Source organism: Sinocyclocheilus anshuiensis, unplaced genomic scaffold (assembly GCF_001515605.1).
Source record: "Sinocyclocheilus anshuiensis isolate Anshui unplaced genomic scaffold, SAMN03320099.WGS_v1.1 scaffold1287, whole genome shotgun sequence".
Taxonomy (NCBI): domain Eukaryota; kingdom Metazoa; phylum Chordata; class Actinopteri; order Cypriniformes; family Cyprinidae; genus Sinocyclocheilus; species Sinocyclocheilus anshuiensis.
The window spans coordinates 287,424-303,803 of record NW_015539958.1 but is presented as its reverse complement, the minus strand read 5'-3'; the positions used below and the strand labels follow the sequence as shown (position 1 = coordinate 303,803).

The 16,380-nt window shown below is 38.5% G+C and overlaps 1 protein-coding gene across 1 annotated transcript; it reads left to right on the top strand.

Annotated features, from left to right (window-relative positions):
* Positions 1 to 5,287: 5,287 nt before the first annotated feature.
* On the top strand, positions 5,288 to 15,581 carry LOC107687017 (sarcoplasmic/endoplasmic reticulum calcium ATPase 1-like). Its single transcript, XM_016484156.1, has 22 exons — positions 5,288 to 5,294; positions 5,363 to 5,445; positions 6,714 to 6,818; positions 7,631 to 7,769; positions 8,955 to 9,035; positions 9,140 to 9,225; positions 9,317 to 9,614; positions 9,750 to 9,916; positions 10,033 to 10,121; positions 10,208 to 10,310; positions 10,398 to 10,529; positions 10,807 to 10,932; positions 11,013 to 11,231; positions 11,334 to 11,445; positions 12,866 to 13,040; positions 13,131 to 13,333; positions 13,460 to 13,545; positions 13,708 to 13,764; positions 13,806 to 13,882; positions 13,974 to 14,091; positions 14,428 to 14,545; positions 15,417 to 15,581. Exons 1-22 carry the CDS (start codon positions 5,288 to 5,290, stop codon positions 15,452 to 15,454), a joined length of 2,619 nt encoding a protein of 872 aa, XP_016339642.1. The 3' UTR covers positions 15,455 to 15,581.
* Positions 15,582 to 16,380: the final 799 nt, after the last annotated feature.

Sequence of the window (16,380 nt, the reverse complement as noted above, 5' to 3'; positions counted from 1 at the left end):
ATCTTTTCCGTCTATATGCGAATGCGTGTAAAGTACAAGCCTAGTTTACATTATAAATAATAGTTTAACATTCAAATACATTGCGAATATGGAAACATTTGGATTTGTGCCGAATGAGACGTGAGCAATAACCTCCAAATACATCTATCCAAACCCGCGCTCGCTCTGTCTCGTATGCACGCAAGCATGCACTGTCACGATCTAATAATGCACTGTAAATGACGGATTTTTAAAAACAAATTGGCCTACCGGAACGCAAAAATAAATGATTTAAAATCTGACATTTTCCGGAACAGGATCCAGCAGGATCAAATTAAGTACTGGTCATAATACTCACATAAAAATGTTTGATGTGAGCAACAGTGTGTTTTGCTGCAGCAGCGCCGATGGAAGCGGTTCACTGACTGCGCAGCACAGCCACACGCGCCACAGTTACGTTTGGGATCATTTTATTTTAAATGCCATAATGTCAGTTGAAAACATTGCAATAGTGTTTTAAAATACAATAACGAGCACCACGAAACCATTTAAAGAGGCGCGTTCAGCGTATGTCTCACAACTTTGACATTTTCTGAGAATTGCAAGAAACAAAGTCCAAATTGTGAAAAAAAATTTTTTCCCCCATCTAATAATATGCTAATATGTTAATAATATGCTGCTATTTTCACCCAACTTAAATAATGAAGCAAAATGTTTTATTGCATTTGGTGATAAGATCAAATGGGAATACAATGTACAGTTTAACACTGTAGAAATGTAAAAATTTAACTTGTGTAACCTAATGTAGAAATAATTAAATAATATTTTTCACATTTTAATTTAGATGTTGCCACATTTGGCAAATTTAAGTGACTTCACAAAACATTTTTTATGCTTTTGTGCCAAACATTTTTCAAAGCATGCAATATCCCTTAATAATGTGATTGTACAAAACATTGTTAAATAACATTAAAAAGTGCATTTCTGGGTTTGTCTAGATGATCCTGAACATATTCACATGTCATATGTGTGCGTGCTGTCTGTGTGCGTATATAGAGGCGTTAGTCATTAAAGACTGGATTATAGCACCATACATTGGAGCCACAGATACAAATAACCAAGAATAGGGACAGTGCTGAGAATTTAACACCATTCCTGTCCAACACCCGTCACGCACTTGTTTGCCGCACATACATGTACACAACATACTGTACACGTGTGTAAGATGTGTAAAATCACACTGGCTTCTGCATCTGCTAATACATTCATATTTATTTATGAATAAAAATATTAAGAAGGAAACGCCACAGTAATCACTTATGTGTTTGAAAATAATGTATTTATTAGTGGCAGTTAACAAGAATTGACAGCTCAACCACTGTCAAATATTCCCAAGATGTTGTTCCCCCTTATTTTCCCCTTCATTATGTTCTCTAATTCCTCAAATGCACATTTTTACTCTGTCACTTCTGATCTTTTTCTTCATATTTGTTTCCCTAACTCCATTCTAGACTCCTCTCATTCGCCACTATATATATTTAACCTTCAATTCATCCCAGCATCTTGGCTTTCCTGAGTCCCTCTTCTCTTTCCCTTGATCTGTCTTCCTTTCATCAGCAGCGTCTCTGTATGTTCCCCGGGCCAAGTGCAGACCTAAAAAGGAAGACACATACACAATGACAGTGTTACAGAAGGATAAATATACTCATAAAATGAGGGAATGTTAGTTCCATGTGTCAGTTCCATGTGTCTTCTCTCTCTCCAGTACAACATCAGACCGCTGCCCCGTCAATCACTTCACCAGAAGAAGATCATCATCACTGAATCAATTTCTCTCAAACTTCCTGTTTTTAAAATTGAAGTGCTTTGTGCTTTTGTGCACCGTTATCTTTCACACCTAGCAACTCTTACTTTAGCGGGCTTTACTGATAACATAAAATTATATGCCATATAACTGTAATATTGTGAAATTGTATTACAATATAAAATAACCATTTTTTTAAACACGTTAAAATGTAATTTATTCCTGTCATGGCAAAGCTGAACAGCTATTTTCAGTCTTCAGTACAGTATTCATTGTAATATGCTGATATGGTGCTCAAGAAACAAGTCTTATTATTATTATTATTGTTGAAAACCGTTAATATTTTGTGGAAACCGGGATACTTTTATTCCAGGACACTTGGATGAACAGCTAGTTCAAAGAACGGCATTTATTTACATTTAGAAATCTTTTTAATTTATTAACTGTCACTTTTAATTTGGTTAATTTTGAATATAAGAATTTCACAGTGAACGGTAAGAAATCATCTACCACGTTTTTGCAGCAATGCGACCCATGCTGCAACATGAGCACAGACATGCCAGCAGCACCGGGAGACATTCTGTGCAACGACAGGGTTATCAGAATCATGACACATAAGCACACCTGATGGGGCCCAGGTCAGAAAGGGGGCAAGGGGTCAGAGTTAAAAAGTCACAGAGAGTCAGTGGTGAAAAATGTCAAGTACTCTGAAAAGAAAAAAAGAAGAGGAGAGAAAGACAAATAAAACTAAACACAGGATATCCGAGGCCTGTGTGTGAACTGTAACCTTAACACTTACTAAGAACCTGAATGGCTAAATATCTGCTGTAGCCCTCACGCTCTCCGTTTCTTCGGCCACACAAGAGCTGTGAGGGTCACCTCCCTTCCACCATCCTTGAAATAAACATAAAAATCGAACAATTGGGTTGAGCTGCTGCTGATTCATGTCACTCAGATCTATTTATACAAGACACACACAACTGCTGCTCAATCTACAGTTACACAAGAACGACCCCCCCCCACACACACAGACAACAGGGTCTAGTTTCACTGGAACACTTAAATAACAATAGTCAGGGTAGGAGAACAAGTCTTCACACATATATTTAAGTGAGGAGATGCAGAGAATGGATTTCAGAGAATATACTGAACATTGTGTGTAGACAAGAATAAAATAACTTTATTTGCCCATCTTTATTTGCCAATAAAAGAAACTAATTTTATTTCAGTTAGCTGCAAAGTCAACATTTATAATTTGTTCTAATTTATCATTCAATTCTAAGTTTTTTTTTCATCTAATAGTTTTCATTCTATGTTTTTCATCTAATATTCATATTTTATTTCAATGTACACTTTTTTTTTAATTGTTTTAGTTTTAGTTAATAACAATACGGATTGTGGCATGTTCAAAAAATTGTTTGAACTCGTGCAAGTGAAGTGTTGATGGATGAAAACATTATTTATCTGATGGGGGAATTAAATGTTCCTACTCTTGGAAACGACAAGCCTATAAGTTCAAGGGGCAGAGTAGCAGCTGAAGAGAAGCACAAACTGTAGGCACTTCATGTAGGCATGAATATGAGGTGTGAATAAAAGGAGGGGCTGAAGGATGTTTTGAGACAATTACTCACCCATATGATAGTCTAATAATGCTCTGGTGTGCCTGTATGTGTAATGCTAGGGCTGCATGACCAAGTGCCAAAATGATAAAACTTTTTGCATCATTAATTAAATGTACCCAATAAAATAGAATAAATAAATTACACACTAAGAATTATTAAAATTGATTGTCATGTTGTTAGTCTAATGGTATGGATTTAGTTTCAAGTGATGTGTGAATGATGATAGGGGGGACCCCCTCTAAAGCAAAAGAGTCTGCGACTTGATTTAACTGACCAACTGATCATTTGTCACTTTCAATGTCTTCAAATATGGTTGTTGTTTTAACCCACTCATACAATATCATTTTAAACAAATAAATATCTTCACTACACAATACAGAGTAAAAAAGAATAAATATTGCATGCAAAACTTCCCTACTTCATCCATTGTTTTACTATATTCATTAGTACAGTAATTAACTGTAAGCATTAAGTTGCATTAAAAATTAAGTTTGCTTAAAAAAATGTATAAAAATGAATGAACGGCCATTAAATGGGCTAAAATCATACAATGGTTTCTTCCTGTCCTTGATCTGGTTTGGCGAAAATGATTTAACCAGTTATCTATCACTGTCTATTCTTCTAAACAATCTCTCAACAAGACAAAAGATCTACAAACTTAGAGACATTCAGAATCTAATAATGTCTTAATTTCTACCTTAACAGTCCTCCTTCGTTCACCTCTTTCTTTCCCTCTTTACACACTCTTGCTAATTAATCCCTCCTCAGCCTGTTTTACAACACATTTGCCATGTCTGAAGAATTGTTTTAGCCTCACACACTTTTTCCATAGCTGTTCATCCTGGGTGCTAATCCTCTCTGATGATGGAGATCTGACGATCTTCATATATTTTCAACAGTGTTGGGGAAAGTTACTTTTAAAAGTAATGCATTACAATATTGTGTTACTCCATAAAGAGTAACTACAGGTAATTGCATTACTTAATTACTTTTTATGGAAAGTAATGCATTACATTACTTTTGCGTTACTTTTTGTCACCCGGGCTGAGCTTGCTTATAACCAAAGGTTATATTTTTGGCAACTGTAAAGGCCCTTTCACACCGAAGGTGAAATGAATAAGCCTCCAGCTGAAGGAAGTGCCTCTGCACCTCACTCCTGATTTCTCTCAACATGGGGACAGGAGAGGTGTCAGTGAATAAATGGGAAAACAATGTAACTTGCGTTACTTGTTTGAAAAAGTAACTCAGATTTTTTGTTGTAAATTGAAAAGTAATGCGTTATAATACTAGTTATTTGAAAAAAAGTCATCTGATTACATAACTCACGTTACTTGTAATGCGTTACCCCCAACTGATTTTCAAACATACCTTCACATTACAGTTCTTACAGAATAGAAAGACATTTTAATCCTGTACCACATAATTGTAACAAGGACCTGTAAGTTTTTAATCCCCACAAAAAGCCAAGCCCATGGTCATCCCTTACTGTATATCAACATCCCAAAACCATTTGAGCGATCACTTATTCCCATGTTCTAAAAAACAGACCCCAATTTCAACCCCGCTTTTAAGGCTGCTCACCCCTGCTGCAGTTTTCACCCAATTGCTCCAATCACACCCCTCCATCTCTCTTCCCAAGGCCATGCCCCTTCCTCACCATATTGGCCTGATTTCAGCCAATAGGGGGCCTCCTCTGGGTGTGACCTGGGAGATGGTTTGTCTGGTGTCTTTATGAAGGTAAGTTCTCAATTTACTGTTATTATAGATTTATACGACAAGACCTAGATGTAGAATTGACATCATGTCTGTTTTTTATGCAAATCAGTTGCTTTAAAACATGCAATTTGATTTATGCACTTCTCTTTTCAGTCAAACAAAGATCATGATTGGTGTGCTTAACAATTTGGTCATATTGACTTTCTGATTGAACTATATCAAAAAAAAACTTCTCTCTCAGGTAAGAGCATCTGGGAGCTGGTGATTGAGCAGTTTGAAGATCTCTTGGTCAGGATCCTGCTGTTGGCTGCCTGCATCTCTTTTGTAAGTAAATAGAAACCACATAACATTAGATTTACAGTCACAGAGCTGTAACATTTTAATGAATGGACAGGGTTTCATTTAGAGGTGCAGACAATGATTAATAATCTGAATGTGAAGGACAGGGACACATTTCCCACATTCCCATCTGTTCCTGTCAATCAAGCCAAATGGTAACCCTTCAGCCTAGAGCATATAATGTGTAGGCAGTAATCCAGCTGTTTATATGTGCCAGGTATTATGGGACCCTTATAGTTACGTGAAACAACACTGCTAGCATGAGGTGCTAGGCATCTTTTCTTAGTCCCAGACATATACATGCCCTCACTCTTGAAATCTGAGTACTTGCCGCTCTGATAATGAATGAGTGACGGCACATAAAACTGCCGTTCTTTCTTTCTTCCAAATCGGTTTAGGAATAAATGAAGCAGACAGCATTAGTTCTGCCGTTTTGTTCAGGCCTTCGTCGAGCCTTATCACAGCTGCCATTATGGCCTTAGAAGGCCAAGATAGAAGCTTTGAGGAGAAGCAAGGACAGAGAAAGAATAGAGAGAAAAAGAAAAGAGAGAGTGAGTGATTAAAACAGAGAGAGGAAAAGAGTGTTATTTTAAGGTGGTCTTAAGCCAGTACAAGAAACAGAATCCACACACAAAGGTCAAAGATGGAAGGAATGAAAGACAGATTGGTGGAGAGACTGTAAAGGTGAGGGAGAGAAAGACAAACAGCAGGTGCCATCATGTCATAAAACGAGTGATGTGTGTGCACACGTGAGAATTACTGGATCAGCTGTACACCACACTCAACCATAACTTCATGTACATATGAGGTGTGGGTGGGAGGTGGTTTACGGGGACTTTCCATAGGCGTAATGGTTTTTATACTGTACAAACTGTATTTTCTATCACCCTACCCAACCCTACACCTAAACCTACCCCTCACAGAAAACTTTGTGAATTTTTAGATTTTCAAAAAGCACCATTTAGTATTTTCTTTTAAGCCTTTTGAATTACGGGGACACAGGAATTACAGTGTCCTCATAAGCCACCTTCACATTGTAATACCTATGTCATACCCATGTCATTATACAAATTTGTGTCCTCATAAACCACCCAGACTGGTGCACAATTTTACATACATCCACTGTCTCTTTAATCAGACTCTAATGAGGTGGATTAAAAAATTATTATTATTATTATTTTATTTTTTTTACACCTCCCATATGGATCTTGGATGTGTCTCTCACAATCTCTCTGGCTCTCTCTGTTCATCAGGTACTGGCTTGGTTTGAGGAAGGTGAGGAAACCGTCACTGCCTTCGTCGAGCCATTTGTCATCCTTCTCATCCTTATTGCTAATGCTGTCGTTGGAGTATGGCAGGTGAAATTATACATATATTTTACATCCCCAAAACAGTGGCCCCAAAAAGAATCTGGATACTAGAGGCAACCGCCAAAATAAATAAATAAATTATATGACAAAATGTTAAACTAAGAGGCACTTATTGTTAAAATAAAAAGAGAAATGTAAAATTTTAAATAAATTTAAAATAAAAAGAAATGAAAGAAAACACTTTTCAGACAAAACATGTTTATAGGGTTTTAAATTGTAAGACAGTAGATATATTGTTCAAACGAAGACAAAAAGCATTTAGAAATTTTCTGGTAATGTGATGAACTACATTTACAATTACACTGTATGTGAACAGAGAAACAGACCTCATAAATCCACTAATGGTAAAATAACCTTGTCCAGTTGGTTAAAAATATAATTGAAAATGGTTAAACTGAAGGTATTACTAAGAAAAGCTCTAGCATTATTTGTTTGCAGACACCACTTGTAGTTATCTTGCAGTTATCTAATACAATAAAAAAAAAAAAAACATTTCAAGAGTAACGTAAGAATCCAAAACTATTATTGGGACCACTATATAAATGCACAGTGAATGCAAGCATTAGAACCCAGAATGGTGTAAATGACATCAGAGGTTAAAGGTTAGACACAGCAGTATTCACATAGTATTCACAAAGGTCCGGTGGCAAAAATACTAGAGGCTGATCAGGTTTCATCAAGGGCCCATACAACTGGCACAACAGTCATTTGGAAAGTATGCGCACCCTTGGAAGAAGAGTGTCGTCAAGGTGTAAAATACTAAGGGGAGCAGGAACTGATCAAGAACTTTGTGTTCACAGGAGCGCAATGCGGAGAGCGCCATCGAGGCCCTGAAGGAGTATGAGCCAGAGATGGGCAAAGTCTACCGCGCTGACAGAAAGAGCGTACAGATGATCAAAGCCAGAGAGATTGTTCCTGGAGATATTGTGGAAGTGTCAGGTATACCAGTGGACATGAGTATCTGACAGCAGAGCATCATTAACACAGAACATTCTCATAATGCTCTAACACACAAGAAGAGTGCAATGGTCTGAAAATGGAAATGCAGAGTAAGCAACACCCTCAAGCCAACTGTTACACTGTGTAACCACAGTGATGTCAAGTAACGAGGCACATGTGCAGAGGGGACAGGACTATATGGGACTCATGCCCTTGAGAAAGTGTGAGCGTCCTTTTAAGGCAATTACGGTGTGTGTGTGACAGTGGGAGGAAGAATATAGAGTAATGGGATCAGAAAAGGCCGAAAGAACCGGCGAGAGCATGGGCAAAGAAAAGGCCTGTATATAAATACATCCAAGCACCTGTTCCTCTATTTGCCCCCTTTCGATCCCTTGCCCCTTCTCTTTCCCTCTTCCACCTGTTCCTTCCTCATCACTCATGTTTTCTCTCTAGGCCACTTGTTTACACCATGTTGAAGGTCAGCTTGTCCTTGTCATTCTTCTCTTTCATGCATTTGCCCCCTGAACAGGTCCCCCTTTTGAGTCTCTAATCTTTCACCAATAGATCAGCAAACATTATTGACAGTGGCATTATCTTTAGACTAGACTAGATCAGGGGGCCAATCTGGTGGGCCATTTTCTTGCAGAGTAGCTTCAACATAAGTGCTTGGATGTTATAGTCCTGAAGAGCCTGGTTAGCTGGTTCATGTTTGTTTAAGTATGGATGAAGCTAAACTCGATAAGAAGGTGGACCTCCAGGAGCAGGACTGGACAGCCCTGAACAGCCCTGAACTTGAAGAATATAATAATAATAAAATAATAATAATAATAATAATATATACTAGAGAAGCTTTAAATATACAGTTTTAGACAATTTTGTAATAAAAGTAAAAAAAAAAAAAAAAAAGGTATTTAGTTTCAATGGCATTTTCTTCTCCTCGTTCCTCCGTATAAAGTAGTGTTTATCAGAGCAGCATTGCTTTGTTTACATTTCTTCAATAGGTAGATCTTGTCTTTCATAAAGGCAGAGGTCAGGGATCTTGGGCTTAAAAAGGTTGGTAACCACTGCCCTAACCCCAAGCGTCACTCTGCATTTCTGTATTTTTCTTACTATGAGTACTATAAGATTTGAGTATGAATTGCTCTACATATACGTGTTCTTAATTCTCAACTTTTTCCTGTGTAGTTGGTGACAAAGTCCCTGCTGATATCAGAATCACCGCCATCCGCTCCACAACTCTGCGAGTTGACCAGTCTATCCTCACTGGTTTGTCTCTGATTTACAAAATATGTCCAGTTACCTCCCAATACTCACAAAACATTGCATATATCTTTATCCTTCTCTCACCTCTTTTCTCACTTTATTCTCAGGTGAGTCCGTCAGTGTGATTAAACACACAGAGTCTGTCCCTGACCCCAGGGCTGTCAACCAGGACAAGAAGAACATGCTTTTCTCTGTGAGTTTCCCTTTCTTCAGCTTTTTGTTGTGCCTCTCGTCTTTCTCCAGCAGTATAGCACTGAAACATTCTCTCCCACTCGTTTTCCCAGGGCACTAACATCGCTGCCGGCAAGGCTATCGGAGTTGTGGTTGCCACCAGCGTCTCCACTGAGATCGGTAAAATACGTGACCAGATGGCTGCCACTGAGCAGGAGAAGACCCCCTTGCAGCAGAAGCTGGATGAGTTCAGTGAGCAGCTCTCCAAAGTCATCTCCCTCATCTGTGTGGCTGTCTGGCTCATCAACATTGGCCACTTCAACGACCCTGTTCATGGTGGCTCCTGGATCCGCGGTGCTGTCTACTACTTCAAGATCGCTGTGGCTCTTGCTGTAGCTGCCATCCCCGAAGGTGAGAATACAGGAGTCATGATAAAAGTCAGGGTACAGCAGAGTGAAATCAAGAGTAAAATTCATACAAGATTCATGATTCACCTTTTCAATGCAGACTTTGTAAATCCAACACATCTGTTTCTTTTCCAAAAAGGTCTGCCTGCTGTCATCACTACCTGCTTGGCTTTGGGAACCCGCCGTATGGCTAAGAAGAATGCCATTGTCCGTTCTCTTCCCTCTGTAGAGACTCTGGGCTGCACATCTGTCATTTGCTCAGACAAAACTGGCACCCTCACCACCAACCAGATGTGTGTTACAAAGGTATTGTCTTGCTTCAAAAGAAGTCAAGCAAGCACCAATATACCAATCCTCTCACTACAACCACGAAACCCTTCTGTTTTGCACACTGCTTTAAGCTTTGTTCTCTTGGTATTTAGATGTTCATCATTGAGAAGGTGGACGGTGACTCTGTGACTCTTGACCAGTATGACATTTCTGGATCCAAGTACACACCAGAGGGAGAAGTGTAAGTAATTTCATATTCATTAAGTGACTCTCATGCATACAGACACACACAGAAAGACTCACCATTCTCCTTACTTTACCGTACAGTACTAGGCGTGGACTTCCTGTCAAGTGTGGCCAGTATGATGGCCTTGTTGAGCTGGCAACCATCTGCGCCTTGTGCAATGACTCCTCTCTGGACTACAATGAGGTAAACAAACATTTGTTCCGTTTTCATCAAAGATCTTCCATTTGTGAAGCAACAACTGAGCTTAACTCTCACTCTCTTGTTTAACAGTCTAAAGGAATCTATGAGAAAGTGGGTGAAGCTACAGAGACTGCCCTGTGTTGCCTGGTTGAAAAGATGAACGTGTTCAGCACTGATGTCCGTGGTCTGTCCAAGGTGGAGAGAGCCAACACATGCTGCACTGTAAGTACCTCAGCCTCTTCGGAGCTCTCTAAGTTCATGTTGGTCAGCTGTATTGTATCCTTTGGAATTTATTGCAATTCTAATTTTAAATCTTTAGTCCTAATTTATGATTGACATATCAAAAGGATATCTATGATAGTGTATTTCTACACACTTAGTTTATGGTCGGATATTTTGTAATAGTTCAACTGTCAAATTCATGTTCCAAGACTGAATTCTTCATTTAATTCCAATTCAAACGTAAAATCAATGTAGTTTTCTTCTCTTGGTTTCCTAGGTGATCAAGCAGCTTATGAAGAAGGAATTTACTCTTGAGTTCTCCCGTGACAGGAAGTCCATGTCTGTCTATTGCTCCGCTGCAAAGGCCTCCAAGGCCCCTGTTGGAAACAAGATGTTTGTCAAGGTAAGACCAATCGTAAAAAAGACCTAGTAAAATTAAATACCTAAAAGAGAATCTAAATCACAAAATCGTTATTGTTGTAGGGTGCGCCTGAGGGTGTGATTGACAGATGTGCCTATGTGCGTGTTGGAACCACCCGTGTGCCCCTGACTGGTCCAGTTAAGGATAAGATCATGGCTGTGATCAAGGAATGGGGAACTGGCCGTGATACCCTGCGCTGCCTGGCACTGGCAACCTGTGACAACCCTCTGAGAAAGGAGGAAATGAACCTGGAGGACTCCACCAAGTTTGCCGAGTATGAGGTATTTGTGTGAAAGAGAAACAGGGACATCATTTGTATTTCAACTAACATGATAACTGAATTTTGTTAAAGCTAACCCCTACTTTTTTTGCTTTCCTCACAGACTGATCTCACCTTCGTAGGTTGCGTTGGTATGCTGGATCCTCCACGTAAAGAGGTTGTTGGATCCATTGAGCTGTGCAGGGCTGCTGGTATCCGTGTGATCATGATCACAGGTAAATTATGTTCAATCCTCAAATTAGTGCCGATATTTGTTGAAACAGCACCAAAACACGTCACTGTTTGCATCACTTTGCTGGCAGACTGACAATCTGCTTGCTGCTCTGTGACATAAAAATTGATGGAGCTTTGGCTTTTTTGGATCTATTTCTGAAAAAAAATGGTAACACTTTCTATGAAGCCCATTTTTATAACATTATAAGGGTATTCTTAAGACATTATAATGAATGCACAATGCATTATATAAAAAGAAAACTTATATGTTGTTTCATCTCATAAATAATCATAATTAGAATACATTATAAAACTTGCTTATTTTTGGTTTATAAGTATGATTATTTATAACACGCAATAAACACCGTTAAATCCACTTAATTTATAATGAATTATAAGTCTCATATCTCGACTGATATTACAATAATAGTTCAAATCATATGTGCCATATTACACATTCATCTCACCAGATATCTGACCTTATGGCTGTTTAAGACAAAAATATTTTTATCATTATTATTGTTATTATTTATAAGTGGTCTTTGTCTGCTTTAAGTAAAGTAACAAGTTAACAATGGCAAGATATGAGACTTATAATACATTATAACTATGGGAAATATCCATTGTAAGTTAAGTGGATGCATTGTGTATTATAAATACATTATGCATTCATTATAATGCCTTAAAGGGGTGGTTCATTGCGATTTCACTTTTTTAACGTTAGTTAGTGTGTAATGTTGCTGTTTCAGCATAAACAATATCTGCAAAGTTACGAAGCTGAAAGTTCAATGCAAACGAAGATATCGTCTTTTAAAATTCTGGCAGTTTAATGCCTACAAAAACGGCTGGTAGGGACTACAACAAGTTACTTCCCGGGTTCGTGACATCACAAACCCAGATAAACCCCGCCCTCGGGAAAAGGCAGCAAAGGGGGCGAGGCCATGCTGCGCTGCTGTAGAGAAGAGGAAGAGAAAACTAGGGGTGCACGTAAAAATCTATTCATATATGAATCGCGATTCTGTCTTCTAATGATTCTAATGGATTCACAAGTTTCAAAATCAATGTTATAAAGTAGCGGTTTCGGGCTCAAACTGATAAGCGATATTAACGACGCCGTTGTTTACAATACAACTGGAGCACATGCCGCTGAGGCAGGCACGGCGCCAGAATTTTTTCTCTACTGGTACTAAGGGGGGGCTAGACCAATTTGTGGGGGTGCTAAGAAAATAAATGATATTGATGACGTCAGACTAAACCGGGGCTATTCAAAATTCTGATGGGGCTAACATGGACGCACGTGCAGTTGCCGTACTGTATTAAAGCTTTAATCAGGATAAAACCATATATTAAAAGCTAACGTAAGCAGTAGCATTTACAAATAACAGGGTATCTAAAAGTATGAGACAACAAACAAAAACATAGGCCTACCATTAAAAGCCGCTGGCACTGCTGTTGCCAAGTCAGCCTCTGAGATGGTCCTGGCCGACGACAACTTCTCCAGCATTGTGGCTGCCGTTGAGGAGGGCAGAGCCATTTATAACAACATGAAGCAGTTCATCCGCTACCTCATCTCTTCCAACGTCGGAGAGGTTGTGTGGTGTGTGACAGTCTCTCTCTTATACATTTATCCTTTGGAATCGGGAATAGGTTGACCATAAACCTGATTTATTTTCTCCATCTTCTTCAGTATCTTCCTGACTGCTGCTCTTGGTCTTCCTGAGGCTCTGATCCCAGTTCAGCTTCTGTGGGTGAACCTGGTGACTGACGGTCTTCCTGCCACCGCTCTGGGATTCAACCCCCCGGATTTGGACATCATGGGCAAGGCTCCCCGCTCCCCCAAAGAGCCTCTCATCTCTGGCTGGCTCTTCTTCAGATACCTAGCCATTGGAGGTGTGCTACTTTCCATATTTCTGCTTCATCCCTGATCCATTCTAGGTTCACCATATATTCAGTGATATTGTACCCTCGCTGATTATCTCAAGACTATTAACGATTCTGTTCAATCTCTTCTCTCAGGTTATGTTGGTGCTGCAACTGTCGCTGCTGCTGGCTGGTGGTTCCTTTACTGCGAAGAAGGCCCCATGGTCTCCTTCTACCAGCTGGTGAGAATCTAGCATTATCTAGCTAATGCTTCAGAGATACAATAATTGATGGTTGATGTCTCTGAACATTGAGAATGAAACAATTGATAACTATAAAAGACAGTAAAAATGTGGTACATTTCACAATAAAATAATAATGCTATACCTATTCTCTGTCCCCAGTCCCACTTTATGCAGTGCACTGCTGAGAACGAGGACTTTGCTGGCATTGAATGTGAGGTGCTGCTCCCTGCTCCTCCTTTGCTGGCATTGAATGTGAGGTGTTCGAGGCTGCTCCTCCCATGACAATGGCTCTGTCTGTCCTGGTCACCATTGAGATGTGCAACGCTCTGAACAGGTCAGTACTTACCATATCCAAACATTATAAAGCAGCTGATCATAAATGTTTTTATGCTGATTGTAACATACAATGGTGCATGGTTTCACAGCTTATCCGAGAATCAGTCTCTGGTGCGTATGCCTCCATGGAGCAATTTGTGGTTGGTGGGAGCCATGAGTCTCTCCATGTCTCTGCACTTCATGATCATCTATGTGGACCCTCTGCCTGTAAGTACTGTCTGTGTCCATCCAGCATGCTGAATTTGGTTCAGTTCGTGTGTTTAACAATACCGCAATGCAGGCTAAAGGGGCTGCCACTAGGGGGCGATGTAAGACGTGTGCCCAGGAGCCTTAGGAAACCATAATCAGGCCCAGCCAAGAGACACTTCTCTCATGTCCAATTCACATCCCAAACACTGATTCAGTTGCAAATCCATTATAAAATAAAGTGGCAATATTCAAATTCTTTAATTCACTTCAATTCATTAATTCATCACATCATCCAGTCCAACTGGATTTAATTATCTGCTGTTATTTGCTAATCTCTGCCTTGCCCTCTGACAGATGATCTTCAAGCTAACCCATCTCAACGTGACCCAGTGGATCGTTGTACTGAAGCTTTCCTTCCCCGTCATCCTTATTGACGAGCTGCTCAAGTTTGTTGCCCGCAACTACTTGGAACGTAAGTAACCATTTAAAGCAAATGGTAAATCTTGACAAATGTAGATAAAATATTCAATAATTAATCATGCAAAAAAAAAAAAAGTTCCTGGATATTGATATTTAAAATAAACTAAACATACTAAGCATATTTAAAGTAACATACAAATACATAACTAAATATTGGTTAAAACCACTTAAGACCTGACTAACGGTTTAACAAGCAAATAAAAATTCCTATGATGACTTATTCATTTCCCTTTTAAAATCGTATTCTCCTTTACTTATCTCTTGTCCTCTTTGTTTGAACACCTCCTCTCTGCGCTCCATTTCTTCTGGTGGTGTAAATACTACTCTTCCTTACCCTTTTCCTCCTCACTCAATCCCCCTTTATTTCATTCCAGCCTAATCCTGTTTCCCTCCATATTCCTGTAACAAAGCAAAGTATCCCACAATCCTCTCTGTCCATGCCTGCCTGCATCCCTGTTTGTGTAAGGACAAATTGTGCTACATTCTTTGGCTTGTTGACTGACATGTATATACAGTCTAGTGTCAGACATGGAGCTCCTTAGACCTCATGACTGCTGAATCAGTAATAATGCTCCATATAGCAATAGATGCCATTGTAGAATCTTAATATCATTATCAGCAGAGAAAATGCAGTCTTAATGCTAAATTCATCTTCATACATGTGCTTTTGTCTGGTTAATTCAGACAGTAGATTCTGTTCAATTAAAACAATTAGGTTAAAGAATATTTCCATATTTAAAGATGTGTTAAGACTATACATTTAGGATTATGTGATTCAAAGCAATGTGTGCCTAGATTATTTAAACTTTTTTGTGGACTATCTTTAAGCCATCCTGTCTCACATAACTTATTTTCTTGAACAGAGAAAGATGAGAATCTAGTGTCCAAAAAGTGGGACTGAAAAAGCGAAGAAATGAGCAAAACAGCAGAAAAATTAAGTTCGCCAGGAGGGAAAAAGAAAACCACTGTGAACCAGTGAAAGTCAACCATGAAATGTAAAACCTTATAGAAAATAAAAAATTATTTAAGTAAAATGTGATATGTATATGTATTAAGACTTAATTTAATATATATAATATATATATATATTGTTATGAACAGTATATTCTAATGAAAATGCTATTCTTAAAATAAAGAGATGTATAAAAAGCAAGTGTGATCTGTTACTGTCTTTTAGTTGAATCTTTATTTTTTTCATACACATGTAATGCACTCAGATTTGTTACTAACATTGTTCTACATTTATATGAATGAACATTTATTAGCTCCATTCAAACTTAGATTTAGTGTTTTATCATCTCATTAACATACCACTGATCATTGGCTCAGGCACCAGATACTTCATAATGAAATGTTGGCTCTTTCCATTAAAGTGACTTTGGCCTTAAATTGAATGCACAAATAATTCCAGTAGGGTAGGTAGTATTATAGCAGGGGGCAACTGTTGCACACAAAATTTATTCAGGTTAAAGTTATGGCACCTTTTCAGAATAAGTTCTCTATCTGTCTGATAACAGTAAATATGAATATTTCACTTTGAAATAAAGTTTCAACAAAAAACCATTAGAGGTACAAAACATTTTAAGGTGTAATATTTTCTTAAGTTGTCTAAGGTTTTAATGCAATTAATTTAAAGTAATATTTATTTTATCTCTTGGTTGTTGGCTTTAAATTAACATAAAAGGAATATGCTAACACTATTGCTGGTGGATATCATAAAAGATTTCACCATGGCTGTGAAGCTGGGGGCAATTGTAACTACTTATGAATAAAAATGGTATGAATTTGAAGATTTAATCTTTAAAACACTAATATATTGTAAGACTA

Coding starts and splice junctions, on each gene's coding strand:
- LOC107687017 (XM_016484156.1), top strand. Junction 9,917..10,032: donor ACCAGATGTGTGTTACAAAG/GTATTGTCTTGC, acceptor CTTGGTATTTAG/ATGTTCATCATTGAGAAGGT. Junction 13,546..13,707: donor TGGTCTCCTTCTACCAGCTG/GTGAGAATCTAG, acceptor CTCTGTCCCCAG/TCCCACTTTATGCAGTGCAC.